Source organism: Drosophila subobscura, chromosome E (assembly GCF_008121235.1).
Source record: "Drosophila subobscura isolate 14011-0131.10 chromosome E, UCBerk_Dsub_1.0, whole genome shotgun sequence".
NCBI lineage: Eukaryota > Metazoa > Arthropoda > Insecta > Diptera > Drosophilidae > Drosophila > Drosophila subobscura.
Window position 1 is genome coordinate 10,502,555 of NC_048531.1, and position 12,900 is coordinate 10,515,454.

General features: G+C 37.7%; 1 protein-coding gene across 1 annotated transcript; it reads left to right on the top strand.

The window, feature by feature from the left end:
* The first annotated feature begins 8,179 nt into the window (after positions 1–8,179).
* LOC117891722 (ras-interacting protein RIP3-like) lies at positions 8,180–11,191 on the top strand. The gene is made up of 3 exons (XM_034797314.1): positions 8,180–8,245; positions 9,177–9,261; positions 9,872–11,191. The coding sequence occupies exons 2-3, from the start codon at positions 9,219–9,221 to the stop codon at positions 10,783–10,785; spliced, it is 957 nt and encodes a 318-aa protein (XP_034653205.1). The 5' UTR covers positions 8,180–8,245; positions 9,177–9,218; the 3' UTR covers positions 10,786–11,191.
* The last annotated feature ends 1,709 nt before the right edge of the window (positions 11,192–12,900 follow it).

Below are 12,900 nucleotides of genomic sequence, written 5' to 3' on the forward strand. Positions count from 1 at the left end.
GGAAAAAAACACAAACGAAGATATGAATAGGGATCGGCACTGGCAATGGGAAAATAATGTGATAGAAAACACACACAAACACCCCCCTCTCACTCACCACTCCCGCTCCCTACAGCAAGCAGATTCAGAGAGAGTAAAAACAGTGCGCTCTCCCCGCTCTCTGCAATGCTCCTAACAGATCCCCACTGCTACTGCTAATGCTACTGCTGCTGTTACTGTTACTGTTGCTGTTGCAGTCGCACCCGCTCATACATACATACATAAATGCAGTACCGTTTCCATTCTCTTGCTGCTTCACCCATCATTCTCTTAACTTCTGCTCTCGGAAGGAGAGCGAGCTCTCCTACTCTATTGCTATCTCTCCTTAAATGTTTACTTAGATAGCGGCCATAAATATCGTGAATGCTGTTGTAATTGTTTAAATTAAATTGTTGAGCAACGAAGAGAATTGTGCATAACGTAACGGAATATTGTCTAGTTATATAGAATACGACTTATATACGATATACATACAAACATACATCAAAGCTGTATGCTGCTACTATCTACTATATATATATATACCACACACACACCTCCACACTCTGTACTCTTCTGACACACACACACACAAGCTCATCCGCATACACGCATACACTATGAAAGAGACGAAAGAACGATCTGTAAATCGTATATCTATAGCCTTACTAATCACAGATATCACTCTAACACTCACACACTCACCCACACACACACACACACACTCTGACACCTGTTAAGCCACCCTTCAAAATTAATTAATTCATTAATTAACATTATGTTTGTCAAAGATTTAAACCCGAAAAATAACTATGTACAACTTTTGTTTTCCTTTCGATCATCACCTCTGTCTATTAATTCCTCACCCCTCCACACACACACACACATACACACGTTAATGCTATCTTTCAATGTATTTCGTTCTTTCTATAATCAAATGTTAAACAAAAAATATATAAAAATAAAATCATTGGCAAACAGAATTAAGTTTTTAATGTTAGATCTCTCGTGTGTGATTATCAGTTCTTTTCACTCTCTTCTATGTAATGTTTATGTTTTATTTATATACATTTATAATATACATTTTGATGTAAAAGAAACAATTTTCTAATGTAGTTCTTACATATATAATTTATTAAGAAAAACAAATATAAATTTTGCCACTGACTTGCGCGCACACTCCTACATAAGTCTTAGATCCACTGTCCCCCCCGAGCATCCCACTGCCCCGTACCCTACATTTTGAGACAAAACGAACACATCCTTACATTATGATATGAAACATATATCCTACTATAATCTCTCTATGTAAAATTGTTCTTAATTGAAGTACTTCTAATGTCGTTAAAACAACAACAGACTTTGATGTGTTTTTTTGCCACTAATTCTTATCCTAATTCTAATTCTAATTTATAGTTTCGATAGTTTTTATTCATGTTTTATTTGAAATATCGTGTTTTTATCTAAATATAGTTTTTATCAAACAAAACAAAAATATATATCCTATTCTGTGTGTTGGTATTTTACTTTTTATTCGATTTGATTTAGTTTTCTGTTGTGCCGCTTTTCTCATACCATTCCAACCTTTAAATATTATGATATATCCGGAACATACGCCCCCCGCCCACAAATACACACCAAAACACACTCACACAAAGCATTTCCACACACTCGCGCTTAAACGGCAGAGCCAGCACTCGTATACACTCCCCGCCCCCTCTAGAGCTTGAAGATCTACCCACGCCCCAACACCACTCGTTCTTTTTCATCATCTTCTTACATCCTGTATATGTTTTAGCTCTTAGTATAATGGCCATGGCAAAGCAAAATGAGTACGCTAACGGTAGAGATCTACATATACCTATAATAGTTGTAAACCTCTGAACAATATGCATATATCGATCGTATATATATATTTGTCTGTATCTGAATGTATGCCTAGTGGGCCAGCTAATTGCTTGGCTTATTCTATCTATACTTGGATATCTACTTGATAAGAAAGATGCTTTAACATGCAGCGATACAGTATCGAAAACCACACATAATTAGAACCAATAAAAGTATACCTATCTGCATACATCTATGTCTTGTATCCTCTATATGTCTTGCCTAAAACGATGATAACATTGTACATATGTGTGTTGTATGGTTACACCTTTTTTTTTTTGTTCCTTAACAAAAACTACGCGAGAACTACGCAAAGTGTCTAGAAAATCGGTCTCTCTTTCTCTCTCTCTCTGAAACATAAACTAACAGCAAGAACACAATCTCCACTGCATGGCGCAAAAGATATACAATAACTAATTTGCATTCCAGAATCTACATAAGCATAATTTACTCCGCTTAAGCACCCAAAATAAGACACACGTAATAACTGCTTCAAGTTACAATAGTTGGAAGAGCCTTTAACATCGGGATGCAACAAATAATGCAATAAGTAAATGGCAATATAGCAACGAATACTAGGGATAAGATTGACTTTTTGCTGAATTTCAAAGTTGAATTTCTGAATTTTTGTAGAGCTGTTTGGTTTTGTCTTGTTTTCTCTCAACAGACAGAGCAGTGAAGTACCGTCCAAAACGTAGCAAAATGTAGTTTATTGGCGCACCATATATTTTTAATTTGTAGCAGAGAAGCACACAAACACACACACACAGCCACTTACACTGAGAGAAACAATATTAAGGTTAAGAGTAATATTTTGCTTTCATCATCGACCAAAGCAGCAGCGAGTAGAAAAGTGAGCAAAGCAAACAAAAAATAATGAAAAATGAAAATGCATGTTGCATAAAAAGAAGAAAAATGAGACGAAGAGGATGTTTACTAAACAATTTAAATTCATGAATTATATAACCATACATACATACATATATAATGTATACACACGCCTGCCACACACCCACACACACACACACAAGCAAGAAACACACACACCAACTTATGAATATATGTTATATGTATGTGCTAACATTAGTCGTACGATTATAAAAGGAGATAAACCAAAAACCAAAAAACCAAAAACAAAACAACAAATTATATTGAAAATTATATTATATACGTTTTATTGTAAAAACCGTAAAAACAACTTGTTGGCTTATTTAACTCGAACATCGTCCCCTCGTACCACGAACCTCGAACCTTGGAAAGTGATCAAAAACCGAAACTAACATTCTCTGTCTCTCTCTCTATCTCTCTCTCACCCCACTACTAATACATAAAAACAACAGTTTGCTGTGTGTTGTCTCTTTTTCTCTCTCTCTATCTCTCGTACTCTGTTTGTTGGCTGTTTAAAATTTATAGTTTGAATTATTATCGATTTTAATTGTTATTATTATTTACTCATAAGTTGGTATTACTCATTTTGCTACGCGTGAAGCCACCTGAAATACTTGTACTTTTTCTTATGCTTCTCTCTTTCGTATTCTTTGTTTGAACAATCCTCAGCGCGGCCGTTATAGATCTCAATGTGTGCCGCTCTGTTCGACAAGCAAAATAACTTTTGATTTCCCTCACAAACACCCGAAAGACACACCCATCCACTTTTATCCCTTCGGTAGAACTTCTCCCTACAAACACACACAAACAAACACATTTTGCCAGAGAAATATTTCCTACTGTATTGCTTAAATATATCAATATAAACCAGATACTCTCTAGAGTTAAGCGCTTTTTGTAATGTTTTCAAAGAAAATGCTTCGAATCATTTATCATTTTTGCCAACATATTAAGTACTCTGATTTTGGTTTCAAACTATAGTAATTTCCAGGCCCCTAGGCACTAAATATAATTAATTTATATGAGAATTAGAGCGGAGTTCGGAAGAACTTGGCAAGAAACAATTTGGCAAGTAAGAATATAAGGCTAGCCCTTCCTTTTTTCTATTTACGCCTTGTGAACAAAATTACATCATAAGAACAGCGAACGAGTAATGAGTGAAAGTGCTTAACGCTTACTTTGATCACTCACAAAATCTTAAGTGGAGTACAAGATAAATAAAATAGTCCTAAGAAGATCTCAAATATTCACGAAGATCAAAAACATTCCCAAAGATATGTCTCTCTAGGATCTGAAAGTTTCCCTCGAAGCTTTTTCTTTCGTCTCATTGCAAAAAAAAAAAAAAAACTCAAGTGCAGTAGGAATTCTGTCTCTATCCTTCACATTATTCCCTTTCTCTTTCTGCTGTCGATCGCTGGTCGGATGTTTTGCGGGGTTGGGGGAAAGTACGTTCCTGTTCGACATTTAAATGTATTTGATTGATTTATGAGTTAAGATTGATTTTCTGTCGTTTATTGTGACTTTTTCCGTTTTGGAGCGTACATTTTTGTGTAATTTTTTCAGCATGTGCTCAATGAAAACCAGAACATTTTTGTAGCAAGTATTCTACCGATTTGAACATGAGTATGATGTGGCTGTATCTTTTCATCCTCTATATATACGTATCTCTCTCTCTGTCTCGCTCGCTCTCGCTCTCTGCCTCGCTCTCACCCACGCGAGGGAGAACGATAAATATTTATACATTCCGTTTTGCTCACACACATAAGTATATTATACTATATAACTCGAGTATGGCTTCTCAAGTGGCATGTGGTATGGTAAGCGCACTCCTAAGGTAAGCTGGTGCACCTGCCCCACCCCTTTCCCCGATCAACGAGCTTAATTATACCGATTATATACTCGTCCCGCTAAATATACATACAATCATATATACATAGATGCTAAGTATGTCTAATAATCTTTTGTTTTTCGTAGATTCTCGTTTGTCGTTTAACAGCTTCGATCGGATTATGGTGGCTAAGGAGGCATCCTCCTTAGCTCCCCTGTCCCTCCAACCGACGCACACACACCCACAAACACACACACACACACACATATATATACTCGTACAAAAAAAATGTTATTAACATAAATCCTATTAACTTTTATTTTTTTATATTTTTAAACTGATTATTCGATACTTTTTTCGTAACAGCAGGATGAGAAAAAAAAGTAATATATTTGCTGAACAAAAAAGAAGATAATAACACGCACATACAACCACACCCACACACACACACACATTACACACACAAATTTAGATACTTTTTGTAGTGCGAAAAGTGCTTTCTAGGTTGAAGTTTTGCTTTGTGGAAGTCACGTGCCAGAAATGCTTGAGAACGACCAACAATCGTATATAATCGTTTAGACTACTGCATCAACTTTTGCCCTTGCTGGAAGATCAAGAATATATCTAGATATATAAATAAATACACACACTCATTCCCACACACAAACACACAAGGCCACACAGTACAAGCAACCAAGGCAAGGTGGTAAACCTACTTCCCCAACGAAGAATTTATCCAAGTTATTCTATTTTCTATCCATCGATCTAAGTATCTATCTTTCTATCCATCATATTTGATTAACTTTTGCAGGCTTGTTTGTATTGTACTATTTAGTAAGTATTTGCATTTGTTTATGTGTGTAATGTCTCTCTCCCTCCCCACCGAGTGCTGCCCCGTCCCGCCCCTAATGCTTGATCAAATCCCAACAGACTTTTGGCTTTTATTTTTCTCTCATTTACAGTGCTTTTTGCTGCCGCGCAGTAACACAGTTTGAAATGCGCTTTAAAATTCTGCCGCTGCTGCCAATTTAATTGATTTTTAAATACTTTTAATGCCATTTTTTTTATTTCAGACTTTTTTTCAGTTTTGCTGCTTGCAACCGGCTTTAAGTCTCCTGCTTCAGTGCTGTTTTTTCTGCTTTTTTCTAATTACATTTTTATTTGCAGCGTGATCCTAACTCTGCCCGTTAACCCTGGCTTTTATTTTCATTCTCCCCACTCAAAAAGTATGCCACTGTTTTATAATTTGCCTGCAATTTTCCTGCTGCTTAAATCGCCCTTCTCCGCCTTGCACGGACTGACTATAATCCTCGATAGTTTTAAGTGCAATCTGCCGCCTCTTTGCATATGCGAACAACAATCCGCCGGTAAACCAAAGGCAAACTTTTCCGCCAGCAACCTGTTAATTACAGCCCAAGTATGACGGCTGTAAAGTGCGGGGCAAAACCGTAATTTACGTTTACACATTTACATTTATTTCTTCGTGTCCTTTTGTGGTCCCAAAAAACCATTATAACCGCCAGAATTTTCATTGTTTTGTGGTCAGTTAGTTTGTGGTTTATTTCCATAAAGTGAACATTAACTTGTGTGTTCAGTGAGTTTAAGTAGATACATATTTGTAGGGAGTGTAGGAACTTCTCCCAGAGAGTGTTTGGCAGATGCTGTGTGGATTGTTGTTTCGCAAATGCAGCTTCGGCTTTAGCTTAATTTTAAGACTTTTCTTAATGCAAAACATAAATAAAAACTAAATAATTACTTTTCATTTCTTCAATGGATTTTTATACACAGAATTATTCATTTTCCAATCATTTTTCTACCGTTTTTTTACATGCTAACACACACATGCGCCAAAAAAATATAAACAAATATAACAAAACTTTCTCACTTCTTTTTGCATGAAACAAAATATTGATATATATTTAATTTATGAATATCAACAATCACGCACGGATTTTTTGGACTGAAATACGATTGAAATGCTGCATGGAAAATCGAAACTTTTAACTACAACTATAAAACCCAAATTAAAACAAATTGTGTTTTCATTTCTCGCACACCCACACCCACACACACACACAAACACACCATTAACACACACATAATCGCATTTTGTGTGTGTGTTTCCCTGACCCACTTATAAATATTTGTCATTGCATTTTGTGCATTTGATTTGGGGCATGTTTCGGGGCGGTCGTCTGGCTTTGTGATGCAATAATAATCATGGCTGAATAGCAAATCAGAAAATACCCCTTAACGCCTCCTGTGTCATCTACACCGATGCCAGTGGACAGGTACAGTGTGTCTGCTAAAAGTCCCCGATCCACATCCCTCTGCCTGCCGATAGGCTGCATGCGCGCTCCATTTGTAATCTTAAGTACTATTCCCCAACCCCACCAGCCCATGCAATGGAAATAAAACACAAACTAGGAGCAGCAGCAAGTATAAGCTAAGAAAATTGTACCAGATAGTGTAGGGAGCAGCGATTAGGGGGGCGGCGGTGTACAAACAATCCTTCGTGCTAATCAAGTTAAATGCGCTGCCGCCGCTCCCTCATCCAAGAAAACAAGCAAACAAAAGAGCCAGAGACGGCGACGGCAACTCAGCCCACTGCCAAAGGCGTTGCCCAGTGACGATGACGTTGACGTTGGACGTTGGATGATGTCAGGAGTCAGCCTGAGAACGATGGACACACCTCTGTGTGGGGGTGTCATGGCTGTTGGCGCAGTTGTTTGTTCAACAAACAAACACACACAAAACACACTTACACATAAACTCACACCATACACACACACACACACACACGCTGACACACACACAGTCTCCATCCACTGAGCTCTACTCCTTTACTTTATATATATTTATGTGTATATTGTATGTCTCGTATCTGTGTATTCCCTCTGCAGCCCAACCGGAGAGGGGCGTCTTGTACACTCAGAGTCCGATGCTAATGAACGGCACCTTTTACATAATTAGGTATGAAAGAGGTCGAGAGTCCGATAATCCTCTTCTACTTCTTCAGCTGTAGCTTTATCATTCCCCTTCTGTTCTTCTGCCCTTCTGTGTGCTGCTGCTGCTTCGGCTTAGTGCGAGTTTTTTTTAGGCTTTCGCTGCTTCGATCGTTATCTTTTCGATCTTTACATACATTTCGGCTTTTGTTTTTCGCCACACCACCCCTTCCCTCTCTGCGCTCAAACTGTTTTGCTCTTCCTTCCCGAATTTCCGGGACAGCTTCTTGGCAGCTTTCGTTTTTGTTTCCTCTCTCTATTTCTCTCTTTCGCTCTTACATTTTGGCAAAAGCCTCAACGCAATTCTCAGCTCGATTGCGGCCTTAAATTTCAGTTTTTGTTGGCTTCTTGGCAGCTTTTGGTTTTTGTTTACCCCACTCTCTGTCCCGCTCTCTCTCTCTCTCTCTCTCTCCCACTCGACGGTCCCGCAGAGGGTCGAGATATAATGATGGTAATACGTTCTCTCTCTTTCTTTCCTTTCTCTCTTCTCTCTTTTTTTCTTATATTTCTAGTGCCGCCTATTAGGATATGTAATTGTTACAGCCTTCTAGTATCGCCCCAATATAGAACCTAAGATTCAGATCAAATTTTCCATCCCCCGCCCCTACACCTCAAACGAGTGAGTGAACGAACAGAACAGAAAACAAAGGTTTTTGTAGAGGCTTTTTACGGGCTTTTTATAGCTTTTCCTTCGGCTTTCTTGGCTCAGTTAAAAAATAAAAATAAAAACAAAAAAATACTTGCTGCTTCCCCGAATGTGTTTTATTTCGTGGCAAAAACTTTATTTCTAAGCTCTGCGTTTAAGTTCTTTTAAGATTTACATAAACAAACACCCACTCCCCACCCCACACGCACTGCCCCACATCATGACCCATTTACGAGGAATCAAAACAAAAACAAATCCAGAGACATTCTTTCGATTCATTTGCGAAGCCATTTTTATAATTTGATTTCTACCTTACGCATTTCCTACTATTTACTAGAGAACCACTATTTCTACTGTATTTAAGTCGAAGAGAAAACTAGCTTAACATTAAATACATACATACAGATATACCCATGTGAAAAAAACGATAAGCGAAGCAGTTATACTTTATATTAAAATACCATATTTAGTTAGAGATATCTTAACAATGACTAACAAACATCCGGAACATCCATCAAAGCAATTGTAATACCGAGAAACGTAATTTATTCTAACAACAACAGCAACAAAAAACCATTAACCATTCTAGAGAAAACCATTTTCAAATATTATAAGAATATAACTAATTTGTGCTCTTTTTCTTTTCTTTTTTCTGCTCTTCTCTTTTTTTCGAAACTGAAAAAACCGATGAAATATACAAAAAAAAAAATATATATAAAAAAATAAATACCTATCCCACCTATTCCCGATAAAAACCGATAAAACACCAACAAAAATTATGTTTAAAACAAAAATAATTTATGATTTCACTCTCAATTCGGTTTCCGTTTGCATCCTGCCATACATATCCCACACACACACACAACAAAAACAACTCATATCCTCGACAAAATCTATAATATAGTTACTGGACACCCTCCCGGTGTGCCAAGATTTTAATAGATCTATGTGCAGTCGGTTAAATTGTAGATTCGTTCATTTAACTGAAGGTAAGTGCATGTGCCTTATGTTCTGTACCTTCTGTACCTCTCCTCCCCACCCCCTCTTACTTTCCCTTACTTTTCCGTACTTTCCGTATTATATTTATATGCTTTTAGTGCTTTCTTCTTCTTCTAGAGATTTGTTGAGAAGACTTTTCCGACTTTTATTCTGATTTGTAGTTAGGAAAACACAACCAAAGTCCTTTACCATTCAGTTTTTATGTTTGCTGCAATTGGCTGACGTTTTTTTTAATAATTTGAAAAATTGATTTGGGTCTTTTCTGATTTACTGTTTCTCTTTTGGCTAAATCGAAGAACTTCCGTCAGGATTACACACACACACAAAGAAATACAACAGAGAAAATGATATCAAATGTAGAGAACGAAGAATCGGATGACTTTCACAAGGGTTTTGTTACGATAAATGTACACCAATAGTACGTCTCCGAGTCCTACTCCTTGCCTCCTCTCTCATGCTCTCATACGATCATGAATCAATTTCTTTGGAAGAGCTTTCACTGTTTTCTACATTCACTCTGAATATTGTCTGCCTTACTAATTTGTGTCCCGTTCTCTTCCCTTTTTTTCCCTCTTCGCGCTTCAAACATCGCATCCACAGATGACAAGGTCGAGGTGATTGATCAACGTGTTGCTGTCTGCCGTGATCATGCTAACAGCCAGTGCCGCCGCAAACAGTGTAAATACTATCACATACCCATTGTCCTGCCGCCGGCCAACATCATGGCTGCCATGATCACAAATCCAAATGACCAACAACAGCAGGCGGCGGCGGCGGCTGCTGCTGCTGCTGCCGGCCCAAATTCTGGCTTTAATGGTGCTGGAAATTTGATCATCATTGAGCCGCAGCAACAGCAACTGCAGCAGCAACAACAGCAACAACAGCCACAGCCGCTACAGCAGCAGCAGCAACAACAGCAGCAGTACAGCTACCACAGCAATGGCAACTACTACCAGAACAAAAACATCTATCAGCAGCAGCAACAGCAGCAACAGCAGCCACATCAGCAGCAACACATCACCTACCACTGCAGCTCCCCCTACTCCCCCTCGTCGGCCTCATCGTCATCATCCTGCTCGATAGCCACCTCGCCCACCCTCTCGTCGGCAACGACAATGTCCACCACATCGACAGCCACCATTCCCACGCCCCAGCAGCAGTATGCCGCCGCCCCCACAACGACCACCTACTTAAAGGCGGCCCCGGCCTACTATACCGATGCCACGCCCACTCTGGTGCTGAGCAGCGACTACAACTCGAACTGCATCCCCATACAGGCGGCGCCGTTCATCTCGCTGCAGGCGGCCCCACAGCCGCATCACTTGCTAAAGTACACCACACAGCCGGCTATGGGGCAGCAGCAGCAGCATGCCACCTATGTGGGGCACCATCACTATCAGCCCCAAATGGGGACAGTGGTGGCCACAACAGTGACGGCCATGCCGGCCACCACGATCAGTGTGGCGCCAGCAGCAGCAGGAGCAACAGTGGTGGCGCCATCGACATGCATCTAAGGGCCGTCACGGGTGGGCTGAGGGGAATTTTTTCCATTAACAATCCCTCACAATAATTTATTTATTTCGAATCCTTTGCATACAAAAGTCTCCACACATCACATCACCTATAGATACTTTTCTAACATAAAAATATAGTATGTATTTACATATATATTCCACATGCCACACAATCATTGAAATCGAATCAAAAACAACTTTGGAGGATTTAAAAGTCTACGCATGAAAGGGAAAAGTCTCCACACACACACACACACACACACAAAATGAAAATTTAAATTAAAGGTTGAAAATGTAACTATTTACAAATCCAAGAGATCTTTTTCTTACTTAAAGCAAAGACTCGTGTGTGTGTGTGGCATGCATCAAGTGAGGAAAAATATTGAGTGATGACTCTACAATATTAGAAGAAGAAAGAACAAAAAAACTAATACTAAAATTAAACCAAAAGAAAAAACAGAAAAAAAGAGTGTTTAGTGTTGTTAAATAAAAACAAAAAAAGATTAGCAATTAAAAATTGAAATAAAATTAAATAAAAACAGAAGCAGAGATGAAACGCAGTTGCATTAAAATTAGTTACAAACTATTTTAAAACTCTAGTGTTCCATATTTCAATGCAAAAAACAAAAACAACAAAAGTAATCGAAAGTCTATAATCAAGATCAATCTTAGGAATGAAGAAAGGAAGGAAGAAAGGGAAGGAGAGGAGTGTTAATATTAGCCTAACATTAAGCCTGACGACAGACACTTCAACATGGGGAAAAATAGTCAAAATTAATCAAAAACAACAGAATACGAATAGGCCATAGATAAGCAGCCAGAGCAACTCAAAAAAAATCTAATATTCATACATAAATATAAATACCAATAATAATCATAACGATTACGATTATGATTGCGATGAAAGTAAAGTACAGTCACGTCCTATTTTTGCAACAACGATTTACTAAAACAACAGCAACAAGAAAAAGCGAGATGAAAACGACAGATCCAGATCCAGAGATGTGTGTGGTGCGGTGCGTATGAAGATTTTATTAGAAGCCAGACACCAGATAAACAGAGAAAATAAAAAACAAAATCCTTTTTTACATTTTGTATTAGCAAAAGAATACAACAAAACAGCAAAGAGAACTCATATTTTTTTAATATACAAAAATGGAGCATCAAAACCTAAAGAGGAAAACAACCGAAAGAGAAAAAGTTAATCAAATCTGAAACGCTAGGCATTTTTGCAAAACCAAACGTACATTTTTTTTTGTAATGAAAATCTCTAGAAAACTGAAAACAGATTCCCCAGAAACGTACTATACATACATATATATACGATAAATATATATATATCTTCCTATGCAAGCGATTTGTAAGCATTATACAAAAGTATCTGTACATAGAAAGAGCTGCAAAGATACAAGACAGTTTTCCAAATTTCAAAAATGATCGACAGCTTCGAACCAGTCTCTTCAGTTTCGATCATGTTTCTATAACCTTGTTTTGCTATCAGATATTTGAAACACACAGAACAGAACAGAACAGCAAAAGTTACAATAAATTGCAGAACGGAAACTACTTATTATATACAAAAAAAAACTTACAATGCATGCATACATATACTTACATAGTACATATATTTGCATATATTTATGAATCAAGAATATATTGATTGATACATATACATACATACATATATATTTACTAATGGCAACTAAAACATGAAATGTGATCTTTTAAAGAAACAGAAAGGAGAGAATAATAATAATAATTTAAAGAAAGGGAAATCAAAGAGAATTGAATTGAATAAAGAACAGAACAGAACACAGATATGTGGATGCAGCGGCAGAAGCAGAAAAATGCATAAATAAATATAATTTTAAATTGGAATTCCACACACGGAAGACACATAATATATAGTAATCGACATTTAGCTAAGGATTGTTCAACAATAACAACATTTATATGTACATGTACGTTTAAGGGCTGGTTATAATATACGGAAATTTGTTAACTCATCCCCCTACCCCATACACCCATACCACTCTCTCCTTCTCCTTCTCTCTTTCTCTATCCGATTCTCACTCGTAGTTATGTAGCCCACTTTCAGCTCTCTCGCTCGCCCGC

Coding starts and splice junctions, on each gene's coding strand:
- LOC117891722 (XM_034797314.1), top strand. CDS start 9,219: ATGTGCAGTCGGTTAAATTGTAGATTCGTTCATTTAACTGAAG. Junction 9,262..9,871: donor ATTCGTTCATTTAACTGAAG/GTAAGTGCATGT, acceptor TCGCATCCACAG/ATGACAAGGTCGAGGTGATT.